This window comes from Rhyacophila brunnea, unplaced genomic scaffold (assembly GCF_057557595.1).
Source record: "Rhyacophila brunnea isolate RB1 unplaced genomic scaffold, BYU_Rbru_1.0 scaffold_7, whole genome shotgun sequence".
In the NCBI taxonomy this organism is placed as follows: Eukaryota; Metazoa; Arthropoda; class Insecta; order Trichoptera; family Rhyacophilidae; genus Rhyacophila; species Rhyacophila brunnea.
Genome location: NW_028233339.1, coordinates 26,145,026 through 26,165,038, shown reverse-complemented (window position 1 = coordinate 26,165,038; position 20,013 = coordinate 26,145,026). Strand labels below are relative to the sequence as shown.

The 20,013-nt window shown below is 33.9% G+C and overlaps 1 protein-coding gene across 1 annotated transcript in view; it reads right to left on the bottom strand.

Moving 5' to 3' along the window:
* Nucleotides 1-664: 664 nt before the first annotated feature.
* Nucleotides 665-20,013, bottom strand: part of Tob (Transducer of ERBB2) — a 92,252-nt gene continuing 72,903 nt past the window's right edge. Inside the window, exons 3-4 of the mRNA XM_085957525.1 lie at nt 4,206-4,999; nt 665-2,340 (exon numbers count right to left, since the gene is read on the bottom strand). Of these exons, the coding sequence (XP_085813651.1) occupies nt 2,046-2,340; nt 4,206-4,852 (942 nt within the window). The 5' untranslated portion in view covers nt 4,853-4,999 and the 3' untranslated portion in view covers nt 665-2,045. The remainder of the gene's footprint in view (nt 2,341-4,205; nt 5,000-20,013) is intronic.

Here is a 20,013-nt window from a genome sequence, read left to right as displayed (position 1 = left end):
CTTTTTTGTCTCTGGCTTTTTTATGATTGTAAAAACAAAACTGAAAAGGAAACAAGGATTTGGGAATAATAAATAATAGATTTGCCGTTGGATGTAAAGAAATGGGTAAAAAAATCAAACTCAAAATAACAAAATTAAAAATTTTATATTTATGGAATAAAAATACAACATTCACGATATTATTCATATCATATTAATAAAAAATAAAAAATCTGTGAAAAAATAAAGTATAAAGAAACCGTACAAATCTATAATAATAATAATTATGAATTAATATAATAATAATAATAAAAAGGCGGGAGCGGGGACGCGGGGGCAGTCGGTCGGCGGACGAACGAGGCGCCCGCAATTTTAAGCTACAAACATTAATTAATTAAATTAATTATTTAATTAATCTATGACGTATGGTCCGTGAGGAAGGTAGAACGGACAATCACCAGAGGTCGCTCTACAGAACTAGTGATATGCGGTTATTAGGGGTTTGCGTCTCCGCTGCCCGACTAGATTCACTTTGTTATTTAAACGTTAAAAAAGTATGTCTTTCATATTATTATTTACATATATTTAAAAAAAATGTTCTAGAGTCTACGAATATACAAAATGTATTGTAATAAATTTACATGTTTTTTTTTTTTTTAAATATATTTTTTTTTTGCATTTTTTTATATATCTAGATTTATATGCACTAGTAAAAGCCGGTGAAAAAATAAATTACACATTTTCAGTAACTCCAATACTATCGACCGAAGGTGCTTGGTGGAACTCCATAATATTCATAATGATTTCGAAAGCGAGACGACGGCGTAAGTCCCTGTCCCCCCCGCGTACGATTTTAATTTGCAGGGGTTCCGAACCTTCGGCCGTCGCTGCGATTTCGATATCTAATCAGGCATGTACAACTTCCCGCCTAAAACATACTCACACGTCGTTCAGCACTCGCATTCTATAACGCGTTTCAAAATCATTTCTTTTAAAGTAATTAGATAACATATCATTCGGACTATTAAAATTTACAAACTGGTAAGTTATATTAATTCTGAAACGACATTTAATAGTACATACATTTATTACAATATAAATTGATTAATTAATAATTATTACTGAATATGAATTAAATTTAACATTCAATAGATTGTAAAAAGTGAAGGGCAGGTAAATATGTATAACATATCACCTTTAAAAATCAGTACTAAGCACTAACAATACTTTATTGTTCAAGCATACATTTTTAAACGTATTCGTGAAGAAATATTGTTATTAAAAAAAATATTCACTTGTACATCTATTAAAGATCAATAATTTGGGTTGTTACGTCGCACATGCCTGATGCAATGACGCGAGAGATCTCGTGTTTAGGAATAAAACCAGGCTCACAATCGCATCTTTAAAAAAGCTTCAAAATTAGCTCATGTTATAATATTTTAAGCGTATTGACCGACGGAAGGCTCTACGACCGGCGTAGTAGGGAAGTTGTGATATTGCCGTGGCTCAAATTCATGATGAGCTTTTTTCTAAAATATACACATACTCGTATTCTATTGACGAAGTTAGAGACTGTCATAAGTCAAAAGCTTGCAGTTCTGTGTTGGGTAAGTACTGATCTTATTCAATAGATATATTGTTTTGTTACGTTTGTATTTTTGCAAGTATCACTTTCAACTATGTTCAAAATATTATAGTCAGAGTGGCTAAATTAGTTCGGGCTTGGACAATATTAGAAAATCTGTGATTGGTAAATTTTGAATTGCGACGGTCTTCTTTCAGATGCATAATACTTATATTCTTGTAATAATACATGTGACAGATAATGTACACATTTGAGATTCTAATAATAAATTAGAAGCCTGGCCTTGTTATATGAATACAATGCGAGTGTTTTAGCGGTACCAGTGTCCACCTGGCGCAGAAGCCTTTCTTGGCTAGATGCGATTGCGAGCATGATCGTTAACAATAATTGTATGACGCGAGTCGAGCGACGTTGGGCGGGGAAGATAATAATAATGTTGATTATCATTATTAACATTAATCTCGCTGTCTTCGGGCGGCTAGTTCGCCAGGAGCAGAGGCTGGTAGCGGGGCGCCATGTCTGCTGGGGGCGCCCACAGCTGCTCGGGCGGGGGCGGCGGCGGGGGAACTGCATAACGTCCCCCGGCCGAGGGGGCCGGAGTACCCGACTGGTCAACCGCGTACCGGGGGTAGGGCGGCGGGAAGGGCGCTCCGGGGAAGTAGCACGAGGGGTCTGGTGCTCCGGGAGACATGGATCGTCCACCGCCGCCACCTGCGGCCTGTTGCTGGAGGGCTCGCTGCTTTATGTAGTTGGAGAATTCCGTTGGTGACATTCTGGAATATTAAAAAAACATCCGTTAGGTAATCAAAAGTGTATATTATTATGTTATAAAAAAATATGTAAATTCTCGGAGGTATTATTTTAATGGTACGTTCAAGAAAATGAAAATCTTCATAATGTTGAGCATAATCTAACATTTGACCATACACTTTGTTTGAATAGTTGGTATCTATATTCTTCAAGAGAGGTGGAGAAGTAAATGGAAATAGTTTTTTGTACTTGGCAGGAAATAATTATATACTAATTTAAAAAATCAACCAAATTTCTAACGAATAATACTTGATAATAGGTACCGGGTATTCCAATATAGTGTATACACACTTTAATTATTGCTCTTTAATGGAAATAGACCTTTTGTTGATAACCATAAGGTGCATTTACAATTAAAGTGTCAATGTGTTATTGCGGTATAGGTACGAATACAGAATGTATAAAAGTAGCACAGCGTACAGATATATATTCCATATTTCATTTATAATGCATTATAATCGTTAAATTTATTTATGACAATTTACAAAAATAGTTATTTGAGATTTTCCTCGATTTGACGCCCCTCTAAACCTCGCGCCCTTAGCCTGTACCTTTATTAACTACGCAAACGGGACGTCACTGCTTTGGATACAATAATAATATTATATAAATGGATGGCGTATGTATAGCTATTAATAAGCTGTCATTTTTGATCATAATAAATTACTACCTACTAGAATATTATCATATAATAATAATTATACTTTTATTATTTGAGGTTTTAAAAAATGATTTTATATATACAAATATTAGGTTCATATTACTACTTTTAAAATGAAGGTCAATATTGATTTGCGATCAATAATATTATGTATAAGCAAACGGTGACTTACAAAAGTTTACAAGTAGTATGCGTGTAAAAAATCTAATAGACGTGATTTTCTTTCAGGGTCATGTCAGGGCCCTTAATTTGACCCTTACAACGCTCTACAGCAGTCTCGAATGTCAGATAGGCGTTTAAAGTATTTATGTAGTTCACTTTAACGAGGCGTAACTTGAGATCCTTTCTGATTGTTATATAAATTCCTATTATCGAAGTGATAGACATCACTTCAGTTGGTTTGTACGAGATTCAATCATTATTATATATTATACCTATTTTTAACAAAGCTAGCGATGCTAGAAATAATATATATTATCTAAGATATGTCTGCCTATTTGCAATTTATTTTATGGTTGCTATCATATTAGATGACATAAAATGCCGCCCCTAGGCAGCGCCAAAATGCCGCCTCATTTTTTTATAAATTATTTTTACCATCCTTTCATGAGTAAGATATATAAGAAATGTGTTATATGGATACATTACCAATAACATATCAGACTAATCGCAAATCTCCAAGTGTTGTGGTCTCTGGTTTCTGATCACCAAGGACGTTGAAGGGCAACGGAAGTAAACTAGATATCGTGAATCCGATAAAACCAGTGAGCTGATTTTTTTAATGGAAAGATATTTTCATTATTACTAAGTTTATGTAGCTATTTCTATATATTCCAAATGATTTTCCTCCCTTCGAGTAACTGCCACCCCCAAGCAACGCTCAATCTGCCTACCCTCACGGGACGTCACTGACTACTCAACTCATAAAAGAACATAAAATTCTTGAATGTATTGAGAACTGATAAGTGATAAGTTGTTAGCGAAAAAAATAACTTACAAATATGATACGATAATCCAGTTAATAAGATTTTTTGTTCTTGAATTAATCGTCTGTTGTCTTCAATACATATTTATCCTAGTTAAGTACCGAAAAACCTTGATACGATTATTGTGGCATATGAGATTTTTCATTGAAATTTTATTGCATTAATAAGAAATTAGTTTTACCTGTTGGCGCGTTTGCTGGTCGTTTTAAGTTTGGTGCTGCCAAACTTGGTTTGGGCGAACGTCGCAGTGGTGAATGTGAGAGGTGCGGCAGCTCTAGGCAGGAAGGGCGGCGCGGGGCCAGGAGATCCGCGGTAAGCGGGCGGAGTGGGCGATGGCGCCAGAGAAGGCGGCAACGGCGCCCTGGGCGACAAGCTGAGTGCCCCCAGTCCTCCGCTCACAGCTTCGATAGGCCTGAAGCATTGCGCTTCAGGGTTGAAGGTGCGCGTCACTTCACGATCCGCAGACCTGTCTTCCTGCTGGTCCTCACTGAACAAAACCTTAACAACACCCTTCTCTCCGATTCTATAGCTGACTTCACCAGGGTCTACCCAGACAGCCAGTTCAGGTGGGAGATTCTCCAAGACATCTCTTACGGGGACTCCTGATTCTCGCGATGCTCTTTGTAAAACAGGGTCCAGAGGCTCTCCAGTTTTAATGCAGCGGAAGGCAGATCCTTTAAAGGGTTTTTCGGGGTACCAGTGCCCGCTGAACTTGTCCTTAAGCGCCTTCTCCAGCTCCTCGCCGAATATGTTGACGCGGCGCCGAGGCAACTTGTTGTACAGGTACGATATCACGAAGTTAAGCGCGACTTGTACTTCAATATGCATCTTGATTTGTTTTTTCTCTTCTCCGTTTTTACGCTAGCTTAAGAAAATATTGTTTATGTTTTGTTTGTATGTTTGGTTGGCAACCGTTGCGGGATGCCGTTGTACTGTTGTACTGTTCGTGGCGGTAGCCTGACGAGCATACAGCACCTGTAAATTAATAAAAAAAATATATCAATACATTGAAAAATAACAATAAAACATAATATATGCTTGCATTATTTGACACAAATACAATTGAATGGATTACTTTTAGAGCTTATGGTAGTATCTCGAGTTTTTTTCGATTTTCAAGATTCAAGAATTCTTCGATTCAAAAATTTCTTTTCGAGAATTCTTGAAGATTGGTTTGTTGATTTCTCGAGAATTCGGTGTTGAAAAATGGTAGATATAACACCATATTCCAGATAGGTATTTTGCAAGTATATATTGATTTCTCACCATCGTTAATGCAATGGAATGATAAAATACGTCTGGCCAGTGTCTGGAAAGCATTTATTAATGACATAATTCACAGCTCATGTTTTTGTCATAACGGTTACTGTTCGGGCTATAATAGGATTATTATTTTATTTTAAAACATCGTTATACATTGTTACATTACATTACACCATTGCCAACAGAAAAATTAGACACGCACCAAAATAATTATATTCGGAGATCAGGTGAAAATTGTATAATATCAAATTTCGTAACTATTACAGATTTAATTCGTCACGCAATTCGCCGCGAAAACACGTAATCGTATCTAACATCATTCCGTTCGTTGCTTCTCAGACACGAATCTTTTTGTTCGGATGAAAGTGAACGCAGCCGCGGTTAGGCGAAAAGCGACCCGATCGTTGATTGGTCTCGGAGAACCGGCTGTGATGCACTGACGGGTCAGGAAATGACTTCCGCATATTCCGGTGCGGCTAATCAGAACGTTTTTTATTGGTGGGATGTTGCATTTGGGTCGACGGGTGCATTCGTACACAATGTAATAGGGGGTCGACAAGGTATTAACAAAACATTCAAGTACATTAAAAACATAATAAACTATCTGAAGTACACGGTTTCACACGACGTGGCTTCATCGATCGATATAGATACATTTATCTTACTTAACAAAACGATAATAATTATATTCAATAATATTCAAACACCATTCTGCAGGTATCTAAAGCATACAAAAAAATCCGATATGTCGACGAAAAATTCGAATTTGGAAATCTAATTTGCACAAACAAACTTTGAATTTTTATATATTGTAGCTGTCAGTTGAGGCGAAATAGGAAATCAAACAAACATACTTAACCTTTCTATAAACATAAATGGCTCAAATATTATTTAGAAAAAAACTTCAATAGCTTTACACATTCTAATATGCAAAGGAGAAGAGGGACACTTAAAACATAATATTTTTTTTTAATTTATTAGTTTTTGAGTAATTTCTGTAGGTAGGTACCCAATTAGATAGGGATATGACAAAAATGCATTTAATTTTCAATATTCGCGATTTCATATTCTTAATAGATTAACACTGAGTAACAACATGTTAATGATCAGACAATATTTATTACGTCAAGCCGTCAAGCATTTTTTTTCGTATTTCATGTTTTATTTTTCGTATTTCGTTTTCTATACATGTTTGCAATGTTTACCCGTTATCATAAAAATGCATGTATGTTATCATAAAATGTACGTACCTAAATCTTTACAAAACGCACTGTGATTATGTTAGTTAATCAGCTACCTCTACGCTACCTGGAATAAAGTATGATCTGCTCACTTACAAATAATATTGGAAATGTGATTTGAAATGTGATGGGTAATGTGATTTCCCGGGGCAATTACATTACCAAGTAGAAGGTTTTAAGAATGTTTATAAATAAATACTATCAAGCGAAGAAATGCTACATACATGAACTATATTTTCTGCAATGAAAAGTAGCTATCATACACTCCAGCTTATATCACAGGGTTGCAGTCAGAAGCTTCGTTTTGCAATGCAACCTCAGTAAGTGTCTCAATGTTTAAGGCGTTGGTGATCTGATACGTCTGGGCGTCTGGTACAAGATAGGGAGATGAAAAATTTTATCGCCAGCCTTTGATAGAAAATAGAACTCAAAGAAGATGACATATAATATTTGGATTCGAGGTTGAATCTAGATTTACGTATGAAAATGCCGCCATACAGTAATACCCAAGGGACATTAAACGATCATAAAGGACGCCTTAAAATCCGCTAGATAGATGAACTTATAAAGTTCTGTGGATGTAGGTACGTGAAAGCAAAGAACTAGGAGTCAGGAAGAGTGGAAAGAGCTGGGGGAGGTCTTCATAAAATTATGCTGATATACGATATTAATAACTAATAAATTAGTACAACATATAGAGAAAAATAATCTAATGGAGCTAAGGAATTCATTTGCCATCATCCGGAAACAATTGAAGCGCCTAGTTTCAAAAGCCCCTAAAACAATTTTAGGTAGTTCTCAGAAAAATGATAAAAATGATAACAAATCATAACTATTAAATCTGTGAACTTTATGTATTTATTTTTTAATTTGTTACATTTTAAAGAGTATTTTGGCTTTCGATTTTAGGGGTATTTGAAAAGCACACCCAACCATTTTGGCGGGTTTTGAAATTTACCCTAATTTTTAGATCATACGGTTTTTGGCGTTTTTTTAAGTTCAATCATTGGCCATCATATAGGTAACAAAAATATCCATCTAAATACATATTTAACTCAAATTTTTTCAAAAACCGTTTTAGGGGCTTTTGAAACTAGGCAATTAAATTATGGAACGAATTTACATGGAAAATTATATTTGGACATAGTTATGCAGAAAGTAGCCAGTGCACAAAAAAATGAGATATGATAATATAGATCAGATGCGAGAAGGTTTTCTTTAAATTCTGCTGAAAATAGCCAGGCCGCAAGAAAAATATTCTTGAAATAAAATATTATTTACAATTTTACATTTTACACACATTTTTAATATCATGTTGTGTGTGTCATTATCTCAGTTCGACATTATTGTAGACTGGCTACATTCTGCAAAACTACGTTCATTTTACGGTCTTGTTCATGCATCGTTTAGTACCCATTAATCGTGTTAAAATACTACGCTAATTTTACTATTTCGACTGTGTGTACTGTACCAATGGTGTAAATAACTTTTATTTAATAAAAAAATATGAGATATTAATTTTAAAAAGAAAAAAAACTGTTTGGTTGGGTTAGGATAATTTTGGAGTGGCATAGTAATGTTTGCTTTCCGCACGCAGTGGCGATCCCTTAAAGAAGGCACCGTTAATAAATCATAATTATTATTTAATAAACTCGTTATGAAGTAAAGTAAAACATACGCAACGTTCCGAAGCGTTTGCATGAATAAACTTCATTAGACAATACCTTATCACCGCTTTCTCCGTTGCTGTTCCAACAAGATTTTGTGAATAAACTAATTGCGAGGCGTGAATCTTACAATTAATGAATAGTATACTAAGGAACACTTAATATACCCGCGTTGGTAATTGGGCACCCGCCCACCGCGGCCGATAAATATTTTCTCTTGGCTTCGCAAATTGCTTTTCGGTAGGACGCGTTAATGAAACGAATATTAAATTTGCCGCCGTCAAAAAACCGGGAGATAATTAAAAGCATATTAAAAGGTAGGTGGCCCTCTTCAATTATTTAAGGTATGTGGTTCAACAGACTTGAATATTTCGGCGATCGGGCCCAGAAGTCTTGTACGGGGGCGGTTCGATTTCTAAAACCCACCATATTGTTATTATTACGTTAGACACATTTGTAGAATTTAAGACCGCATTTTTACATCCCTATATTTTTATTCGCAGGACTTTAAAAGTATTTTACAACGTTTTTATTAGCTCGTATTCTTGTTTGTCCGGTACAGATTTTTCTTGTTTCTCCAAAATTTTTAACTAACTTACCGACTTGATAGACATTTGAAACTTTTAGAATATGTCAAAACACGACGGGAACGCATTTTTTTTAAAAATATTTTTGGCCATCTTTAAACAAAATTGAATTCATTTTCAGTTAATTCTGTTTTGTATGTTTCGGAAAAAAATCGTTAAAAGTAATATTTACTACTCACTATTATTGGTTGCTAAGTGGGTCCTAGCAATTAATTATTAACATATACGTGCGTTACTATGGAAATCAATATGAAATGTCAAAATGACATTTCAGTATTCAGTATTCTATAATATTTATTCAGTATTTCTTCAAATTCAAAAAAAAGTATTTATTAATACATAAAATTGTCAAGTTTATATGATTCAACAGAAACAAAAAAAAGTGGTATATAAAAAGTTCGTTTTATCTTGTAATTATTTAGTTTTACGTAGGTACCAATAAAAATATCATTTGGAAATCGCTTACAACTATTTGATTAAAATGTAAAAACAAGAGAATTCAAAAAACGAAAATATTCAGTACGGTGACTTTTGCTGGTATATTTTAAACTAAGTTAAAAACGAACAAAATAATTCATGGTAAGTACATGCACAACATGTGAGCGATGTTGAACCGACCGGTAATCTAGTCCGGTTTAGGAGAAAGGTATACTTCGAAACGATGACTGTAGTATAGTGGGTGCACTGAGTTGATTCACTCTTGAACCCCATCTCAATTTCCCTCAGAGTACCCACATACGTACTTATGAATAGAATGGCAGATTCGTGGGACTGAGTGTCTGCTGTACCTATTACTATGCCCAATGTCAAGGACGCCGTGAGTCCTGATACGAATCCGCTGACTAGTCTGATAAACAACAAACAGACAATACATTTTTACTAATCATTTTCTAACGTGTTTGTATTTATAAAATACTTAAGCTCAAAATATAATACGTGTTGTATAACAGTGATGTTTTTGGTTTTGAGGCGATATATTACAGGAGTAATGTTTCATTTTCTATGTTTAACAGTATTTTTTATATCATCATCATCATCAGCCGGGGTCAATCCACTGCTGGATGAAGGCCTCCCCAAGCTTTCTCCAACTCTCTCGGTCCTGTGTCGTTCGCTGCCACGTATTTCCGCCGAACTTTACCAGTTCGTCAATCCAGCGGCTTTTAGGGCGGCCCTGTGGCCGTTTCATGCCCCTTGGGTACCACTGGATGACGGCATTTGTCCAGTGGCCGTCCTTTCGGCGAGCAATGTGCCCCGCCCATCTCCATTTCACCTGTTTGGCAACGTATATTACATCGCGTACTCCTGTCTGCTTTCTAACCCATTCGTTTCTCTTACGGTCCTTTCGCGTGATGCCCAACATACACCTCTCCATGCCTCGCTGTGTGACTCTTAGCCTTTGGACATCTCTCGTGTTGAGGGTCCACGTCTCGCAGCCATACGTGAGCACGGGTAGCACACATTAGTTGAACACCCTACGCTTAAGACATAATGGTTGGTCACTCTTGAAGATACTATTCAGACGTCCGAAAGCACTCCATCCCAGCTTTGTTCTTCGAACAATTTCATCGTGCATGCTTCCGTCTATGGACACCTGCTGTCCGAGATAGACGTATATAGCTAAGTATAATATATTATTTATGAATACATATAAAAAAAAACAGCGAAGAAAATGTATACTAACTTAAATAACAATAGAGGTAAAATCGATAAAAATTTTACGGAAAAAAATCATCATTCAATAGATAATTTTCCGACTTGTTGAAGCTTATAATCAGAAAACACGTGCATATTTAAATGTCAGCGACTATAAATAATTTAGATATTATCGTCGATTGAAAGAAGCCAACCCTGAAAACGTTGTGTTATAACGACTTACAAGAGTTTTCATTTTAATATTTTTAAGTTCTTTCGTGAATCATTTTTTATTTTGGTTTGTTCTTAGTTCAAAAAATTAAATTCAATTGTTCAACAGTTCAAAAACTATAGTACGACTATTATAAACGTGCGTCAAATGTTGTGTCAACGAGAAATATTGCTCTGCAGATATTTTCGTAAACTTTTTTAAATCAAAATATTCAGTAGTATAAGTAAATCTAATATCACAATTTAATGCCAAACGTTTGGCAGCTTCTTAATTAATTGACACAGAATTTTTATAAATTTTTGATCTTTTGATGGTTCTAGCTCACGTGACCTAATGGTAGTGTGTTTCTAGCTTAAGCCCCTTAAGATGCGGTCCATACGGGTGTGACATGTATTTACTCTGTAGCCCAAGAGCGCGATACTCGGTGATATTTTAGCAGAGCCCCAAAGATTAGTCATTGAACCCCCTCCCTTTAACCTGCAGTGGTTCTACAACAGCGATCTACACTATATGCCAAAAGGCGCAACCACGCATAAGCATTACTCTCCAACAATGGAGCGTGGTAAGGTGAAATGAAGTGCCAGACTTTAGATAACGTCAAGACAAGTAAATAAAAACGATTCTAAAAAATGTAATTTACGCCTCTTTGACTCGAAAATGTCAATGCTATGCAAATGCATAAATTGGTCCATTGGCCTTCATTCACGCTAATCAATTGTAATAATGACCGTTTTACGTCCCATGTAACTGAAAAGGTCATTCATTATTTCTAAAACACTAAATATTCAACGTTTCGTTACGGCAAGTATATATACATTATCTTACTCAACATTTTTCTACCTACGTGATACATTATACATTTTTTAGAAAATCTAGTCTGAAATAATACGTAATGTAAGGTTGTATATACATTTTTTGTTGTTTAATACCCAAGATTTTAGACGAAATTATAATAAGCAATCTATACCTTGTAAACAAAAAAGAATACTTTCAGGAAAACGCAATTTATGTTCAGACTTAAGGGGGGACATGCTCGTCGAAGGTCAAAATTGAGTTTTTATTGTATTTTCAAACCATGATCCTGGACACTCCTTAAACGTTGTACATAATCTATTTATATAATTTTGAAGCCTTATTATTCTTTATAGTTATTTTAAACATTTAATGACTGCATAAAGTATTTTTGTTACATAAAATAGTATTCTTTTAAACCTCTCGCTCTAATGTTTTAGAATATAGTCATATTTCGGTACATAACTGTGCAGTGGTGTTAAGATTTTTTACATTTATTAATTTTTAAACGCATTTATAAAACCATTAGTATAATTTATTACGAGATAATTTTTGTAAAATATTCACGATAAAAAATTATATTGATAATCTCTGTGATCCCAAATTTGACAAGAATTAGGCATTTTATTATTCAAAAAATCGGCAAGATTAACACATTTGAAGATGATTCTAAAGATACTTATTATAAGCTATGTCTTTGACCATTCAAGTGTGATAAACATCTTATGAATAATGATTGCTTTATAATAATTATTGACCTAAGAATAAGGTAGTGTTTTTTTGAAATACGCCATTTCTTTTGTCATTCCCTAGTGGTTAAGCTACAACATACGGCCGTAGCCATAAATTGACAAACTATAATTGAAGTAGGGAGTAAAATGATATTGACGCGCGTGTTTGAACATGTACCGTTTAAAAAAAAATAAAAAAAAATTCGGTTAGGTACATGTTCAAACACGCGCGTTAACATAATTTTACTTCCTATTTTAATTATAGTTTGTGAATTTATGGCTACGGCCGTATGTTGTAGCTTAACCACTAGGGAATGACAAAAGAAATGGCGTATTTCAAAAAAACACTACCTTATTCTTAGGTCAATAATTATTATAAAGCAATCACTATTCAAAAGATGTTTATCACACTCTAATGGTCAAAGACATAGCTTATAATAAATATCTTTAGAATCATCTTAAAATGTGTTAATCTTGCCGATTTTTTGAATAATAAAATGCGTAATTCTTGTCAAATTTGGGATCACAGAGATTATCAATATAATTTTTTATCGTGAATATTTTACAAAAATTATCTCGTAATAAATTATACTAATAGTTTTATAAATGCGTTTAAAAATTAACAAATGTAAAAAATCGTAACACCACTGCACAGTTATGCACCGAAATATGACTATATTCTAAAATATTATAGCGAGAGGTTTAAAAGAATACTATTTTATGTAACAAAAATACTTTATGCAGTCATTAAATGTTTAAAATAACTATAAAGGATAATAAGGCTTCAAAATTATATAAATAGATTATCTACAACGTTTAAGGAGTGTCCAGGATCATGGTTTGAAAATACAATAAAAACTCAATTTTGACCTTCGACGAGCATGTCCCCCCTTAAGGGGGACATGCACAGCGTAGGTCAAAATGGAGCTTTTGTTCTATTATCAAAGCATGATCCTGGACATACCTTTAACGGTGTAGATAATCTATTTATATAATTTTGAAGCATTATTATCCTTTATATTTATTTTAAACATTTGCTGACTGCATAAAGTATTTTTATTACATAAAATAGTATTCTTTTAAACCTCTCGCTCTAATGTTTTAGAATATAGTCATATTTCAGTACATAAATGTGTAGTGGTGTTAAGATTTTTTACGTTTATTAATTTTTAAACGCATTTATAAAACCATCAGTATAATTTATATCGACATTATTATAGTGAAATATTTACGATAAAAAATCATATTGATAATCTCTGTGATCCCAAATTTGACAAGAATTGGGCATTTTATTATTCAAAAAATGGGCAAGATTAACACATTTGAAAATAATTCTAAAGATACTGGTTATAAGCTATGTTTTTGACCATTCAAGTGTGATAAACATCCTACGAATAATCATTTCTTTATAATAATTATTGACCTAAGAATAAGGTGGTGTTTTTTTGAAATACGCCATTTCTTTTGGCATTCCACTGGGTTAAGCTACAACATACGGCCGTAGCCATAAATTGACAAATTATAATTGAAGTAGGGAGTAAAATGATGTTAACGCGCGTGTTTGAACATGTACCATTTAAAAAAAATCGGTTAGGTACATATTCATGTACAGGCTTATGTTATAAATATAGACAAAAGATAAATTTATTGGTTTTCAAAGATATGATTAGTTTTTATGTTACTTATGCAATCTGTAACTTATTAACTCATTTCGCAAAAGTTTGACTTAAGGTTCTGGGGCTCAGCTGTGAATGATTAGTGATTAAATTAATGGTTATTGACCACTATCGCCCGCGGTAGGCGAGTTTCAGAATGTCTGCTTGTAAAGTCAGTTAGAGTCCCGCGTTTGGAAAATTCATACAATGTGTTTTCAATGCGTTTTTGTTTCCAAAGCATTACACTTGATAAGTTAAGCAAAATATTAATAATAATTTTTGGTAAAAATAGGAAATATCTTCAAGAGGCGACCAACAATCACACTGTTTATAGAATCAAAGATTTTCCATATATCTTTCCTTAATAGATGGAACAATACAGTAATTTATCTACCTATGTTTTACTATAGTATTTTCAACTAGTTCATGCAATCATACGTTTCAGTTTTTACATGCAAATAGTCTAATTTTTATCAGATATAACATGCCATGCTCAAATCCCTAAAAGGTGCCGCCGTATTCTTGACAACATTCAATTAAATTAAATATATATTAATTGTTAATATAATAAATATGATAAGGAAAAAAAAAGTATTTTGGTGTAATTGAATAAAATAAAATATTTTTCCATCACAGCTGTTGACAACCGCCTAAAGTCGGCGTTGCCCTTGCATTAAGTATAATGCACCAAGAAGGTCACGGACGGCACTGGCTCAAAGCGAGCAACAATACAAGATTTCTAATTGAAAGAAGAGTATCAATATAGTCAGGGACGGCCTCTACTTATAGTACGGTATTTTTTATGCCATTCTGCGATTTAAGACGGTTTAAATGTCCATTGTGATGATTGGATGCATTATGTAAATTTATATACCGTTACCAATGAAAATGAATATTTGCAAGGGAAATTACGTAGTTTACGAAGGTTGTTTGCTTAAATTATTGAAAGTAATTCACATTTTAAGTGAGTAGAAACTAAGTATTAATAACAATTGCAATGAACTATTTAAAAAAGATATTCATCAGGTGCCGATTGTTTCGAAACCGCTTATGGTAGAAACCAGAGATCACAAAAATAAATAGGTTACTTTTATGGGTAAGAATTTAAGAAGGTATAATTCTCAAGTGTGAAAAAATAGAGATAAACTTAAACACGTATTAGAGAAAATTTTATATGTATCATAATATGCATCCATTAAAGTTTGTCACGTAAACGAAACGCACATTCAATATTTGTAGGTAATATTTGAGGACACTCAACTATGTCTATATATATGGCGAATGGGTTTCGTATATCTATTTTATCAAACTGTTCTGAGTTAGAAAGTGTTTCATATATATTTTAATACTGTAACATGCCATGGAGACCAATGACAGTATTCCCTGTGAAATTAATAAAAAATACCTAGGCTCTAAAAAATCCCATTTGTGTATTGCGACCTCACCGAGGATCATAAAATTAGTTAGTAATTTATGTACTGCCACGGTGTGGTAAAATGATACACTTCAACATCTCAGATTGGGAAAACTTTATCTGTTTAAGATTTTGCAGTTTCAAGGAAAACATGATAACTATTTTTAGCTTTCGTAGAAACGACTGTTTTAAAGTATACCTCCACTGATTTATACACCCTTACAATAATTGTACATTTTTACCCAATATGGTAAATTCAGTATGTATACGTAAGTGTGTGACAACCTAAGTTTTGGATAGTTGCTACTGAGACATTCCCGGAACCAAAAATGTGAACACCTCTCGTCATTTATGCGCCTCGCATAATTTAGATCGGGTGTCGATACTAGACGGGATGAATGATGGTTTAGATTTTAGTCACTAAAATATCTAATATAGTTTATAGATTAATAGTTTAATGTTATGTAACAATTTGCTATTAGCGTCTCTGCTTTTTAGCATAATAATTAAATAAATATTTAGATGGCAGATTATTTAATAGATAGATAAGAAATTCCAGAACCTCAGATTTCATGCTAATAGGAATCACAATATCTAATATGTTTTAGTTAAGGTTATACTTCAGCTGAAGCATGGTCTAAAAAGATCGTGACTACGCGACGCGCAGATTGTGCAAACGACGCGTGCGGAACAAAACATAATTTGTCTTAAAAATTCAACATGCGTCCATTTAATGTTACGTTTATTGTTATATTAGTAATAATAATAATATATTCATTGACATGTTTTCTTTTTCGAGTACATGCGTGACGTTTTTAGTCATGTTTACACGATTTAAGAATATATTCCTCCGACGCCATCATAAAACGAATTGACATGCTCACATCTCTACTACCTCTCTCCGATTGACAACGAGTGCGAAATTTTGTTCCACCTATTGTTGAAAATCATTTGCTGTTTCACTATGCTCTTAATATCTATAGAAGGTAATAATTTCATATCAGTACTAAACAAAATTTAAATATCTACATAATATATTATATTGTTAATATTATTATATTCTCGAAGCATGCAATAATTATCTTTATTGGTGAAAAAGGAAATGATACATTTATACAATGTTATTCAAACTGTGCACTATGGTACGTTGGGGCACGGTTATCAATCCTCGGGGACGGCGTCGACAAATTTAAAAATCTAATATAACTATATACAATCACTGTCCTAAGAATATATATACACCACAGAGTCACAATGATAGATTCCATTGTTGCATCAGTTTGTGATCTCAGATGAAGTTGTTTCCTGACAGGATATATTATAAGACTATAATAAGAGTGAGTTCATATTATGAATTCATTATCACAGAGAAATAATTAAGGTACGAGGGTGGGTCAATAATTCCTTAGAAAAAAGCATTAAACAGTTTTTATTTTTGTATTTTTTTTTTATTTCTCAACATAATCTCCTTGGAGCTCAATACACTTGGTTAGACGTTTCTCAATTTTTTTTAAACCGTCAGAAAACTAAGTTTTCGGAAGGTCCTCAAAATAAGCATTTGTCCGATCGATGACTTCTTCATATGAAAAAAAACGTTGTCCACTTAGCCATTTTTTTAAGTTTGGGAAAAGGAAAAAGTCACTGGGGGCTAAATCTGGCGAATACGGTGGGTGGTCGACCAATTCGAACTTCAATTCTTCAATTTTAGCCATTGATCGTAAACATGTGTGAACACGGGCATTGTCCTGATGAAAGAGGATTTTTTTCCTGTTTAAATGAGGCCATTTTACTTCAATTTTGTTTTTTAGCTGGTCCAATAAAGATGCATAATAATCCCCTGTTATTGTTTTTCCTTTTTCCAAATAGTCAACGAAAATAATTCCACGTGCATCCCAAAATACAGTAGCCAAACCTTACCAGCTGATTTTACGGTTTTCGCCTTCTTTGGACATGGTTCGCCTTTCGCAATCCACTGCTTTGACTGTTCTTTCGTCTCGAGAGTATAGTGGTGTATCCATGTTTCATCTACAGTCACAAAGCGACGAAAAAATTCATCCGGATTGCGTTGCATGAGCGACAACAGGGCTTTAGAGGCCACCACCCTATTGCGTTTATTGTCGACTGTGAGCAAACGCGGCACCCATCTTGCAGAAATTTTTTCATGCCCAATTTGTCATGTAAAATAGAAATGACGCTACCTTTTGAGATCCCTGTAACCTCAATTATCTCACTCAACTTTAATCTTCGGTCACTTAACACCATATCGTGGATTTTATTGATCATTTCTGGTGTAGTCACCTCTACAGGACGTCCTGAGCGTGGTTCATCCTTTGTTGATGTACGACCACGTTTAAATTCATTTAACCAGTTATAAATAGTTGCAAGTGAAGGAGCAGATATGCCGTGAACTAAATCCAACTCATTTTTTATTTCCTTTGCTGTTAACCCTTTTATATTAAAATGTTTAATAACAGCTCTCTAAACTCAATTTTCTCCATTTTTGTAAACAAGCAAATTTTTTTTTAAATGTACGAGAAACACACAACAACCCGACCAATCTGATTGAAACTTCGCAGCATACTGAATCGGTAGTGCCGCTGCATGAAAACAAACCGCTTACAGTACTAGTCGCGCCACCTGTCGGCTTTTCTAAGGACTTATTGACCCACCCTCGTAAGTGATTGATTGTAGTTGGATTCCAAGATTTTGAAAAATATGTGATGAACCATACATTTATCCAGTATCTCGTGGTGGTAGATCAGCCATACAATATTTAGGGAAGCATATACGTGGAAAATAAAAGAATGAAAGAGATAATTGAATGCAAGCTTCGTAAATGGAGATTTTTAGGGATATCTAGGGATGAAGGGTAGCCTTAGAAAGTTATGCGAGGACTGGTTATTTAACATTTTCTTAATTTTTTTTTTAACATGACATTTTTCTAAATATTATATCTATACACACTGCAATTCTCACGAATAGCGCGAATTTATTTAGTAACAAAATTACATCGTAAGAAATTAGCTACACCTTTTGTTAAGTACTATGAAATTATTGGGTCTATAATTGTGATTAATATTTTTGTGATAGCTAAGCTAATAAGAATGATTAAATATAAAAAAAATGTTTTAAACAAAATACACATTTTATATTTTATTTTGAATGTTTCGAGCTAAGCCGAATTTTATGGAACAAATTGCCGCCCGTTACTTGTTGTTACTAAATTGTAGATATATTATAACACTGTCTTAGTATGTATTGCTATTTATTTTGTTGTTAACAGTCTTCACCACTGATAAATTAGTTTCCAAACACTACCGGAATCCCTGCACGGAATACAGTCCACTTATCAACAAATGGCAATAAAATCACAACTTAATTACGTAAATACTACATAGTAATTTCAATACTACCTAGCATTGTGATTGTGATTATAGTAAGTTACGTGAGATTTACAATTTTCATTTTTTTTTCAATTATTGTTGTACGTGATGTTGCCACTGGAAACTGCACTGTATGTAACAATGGTGAAATGCCATTATCGAATACCGCCGGCGGCAATGGCAGTCAGCTGCGAGGAAGATCCTCATTACCTCGTGACCTTGACAGCGCCAATTTGATTACTGTCCTCGTGTCGTGAATTGTGATCGCCGTTGTGAAAATTACGACACGGATGGACGGGCCACACAACTCGGCAGATATGAATGTAGCTACTACTTGTGTGTAAATACACTGATAATCCATTATTAAATTTATTGAGAATACAACATGAAAACAATAATATTGTGATACGATCGCATTATTACGGTACATTAATCAAAATGAAATTACAATAATTATTGGTGAATAATTGTGAAAGGAGTACAATTTACACATTAATTATACCATAAGTAAGACAATATTTTTCTCATCACTACATGATTCAAACATGTAACTAGAGTTGGGTATTCCCGAGAAAATCTCAATCTCGAGATTCGGGATTTCCCGAAATGATGAAATTTTGAATTCTCGAGATTCGGGATTTCCAGAAAAAATTCTCGAGATTTCTCGTGATATCGGGAATAGAAGTAGGAAAACAAAAATAATTCAAAACATTACTTATTAAAATAGAATTTCAAAAAACACAAACTGTCAATCGCTGGGTCTGACAATCGCGTACGCTTTTGAAAATTCCCTGATGTTGAAAAAATTGCGCTCATTTTGAGTCGCCGTTGGCTTAATTGTGTTAAATGCCCCGATCAGTATTTGAACGTTTTGTGTTTCTGTCCACTTTATTCATATAGGAAATCGTTTTTTCAATTAACATTTGATAATAAAGAAATCCCGAATCCCGAGAAAAGATTCTCGAGATACGGGATTTCCCGAAATGTTAAAAATTTCAATTCTCGAGATTCGGGATGGAAACTATCAAAAATTTCTCGAGAATTCCCGAAACCCAACTCTACATGTAACTGCTCTGCATGAAAAGTTATAAACATTTTTCCTAGCATTGGATTACACTGCTGTGAATGAAATATTGTTAATATTATTATTATAGCAACGAATTTGAACGTTTTGGTCCTTAAAACAGTAAAAGAACCAGTGGGTACATATTATTAAATAAATAGAACACTTTTTTCTTAAAATAGAAATAATGGATCATTTGAGAATAAATCTTGTTTCCAGAATGTTTGTTATATAGAATTGACAGTCGGGTTTCCGCTGGTATATTGTATTTTTTTAAACCTCAGATTCTTGATGCATTTACTAAAACACGAACCTTATAAAGGGACCAA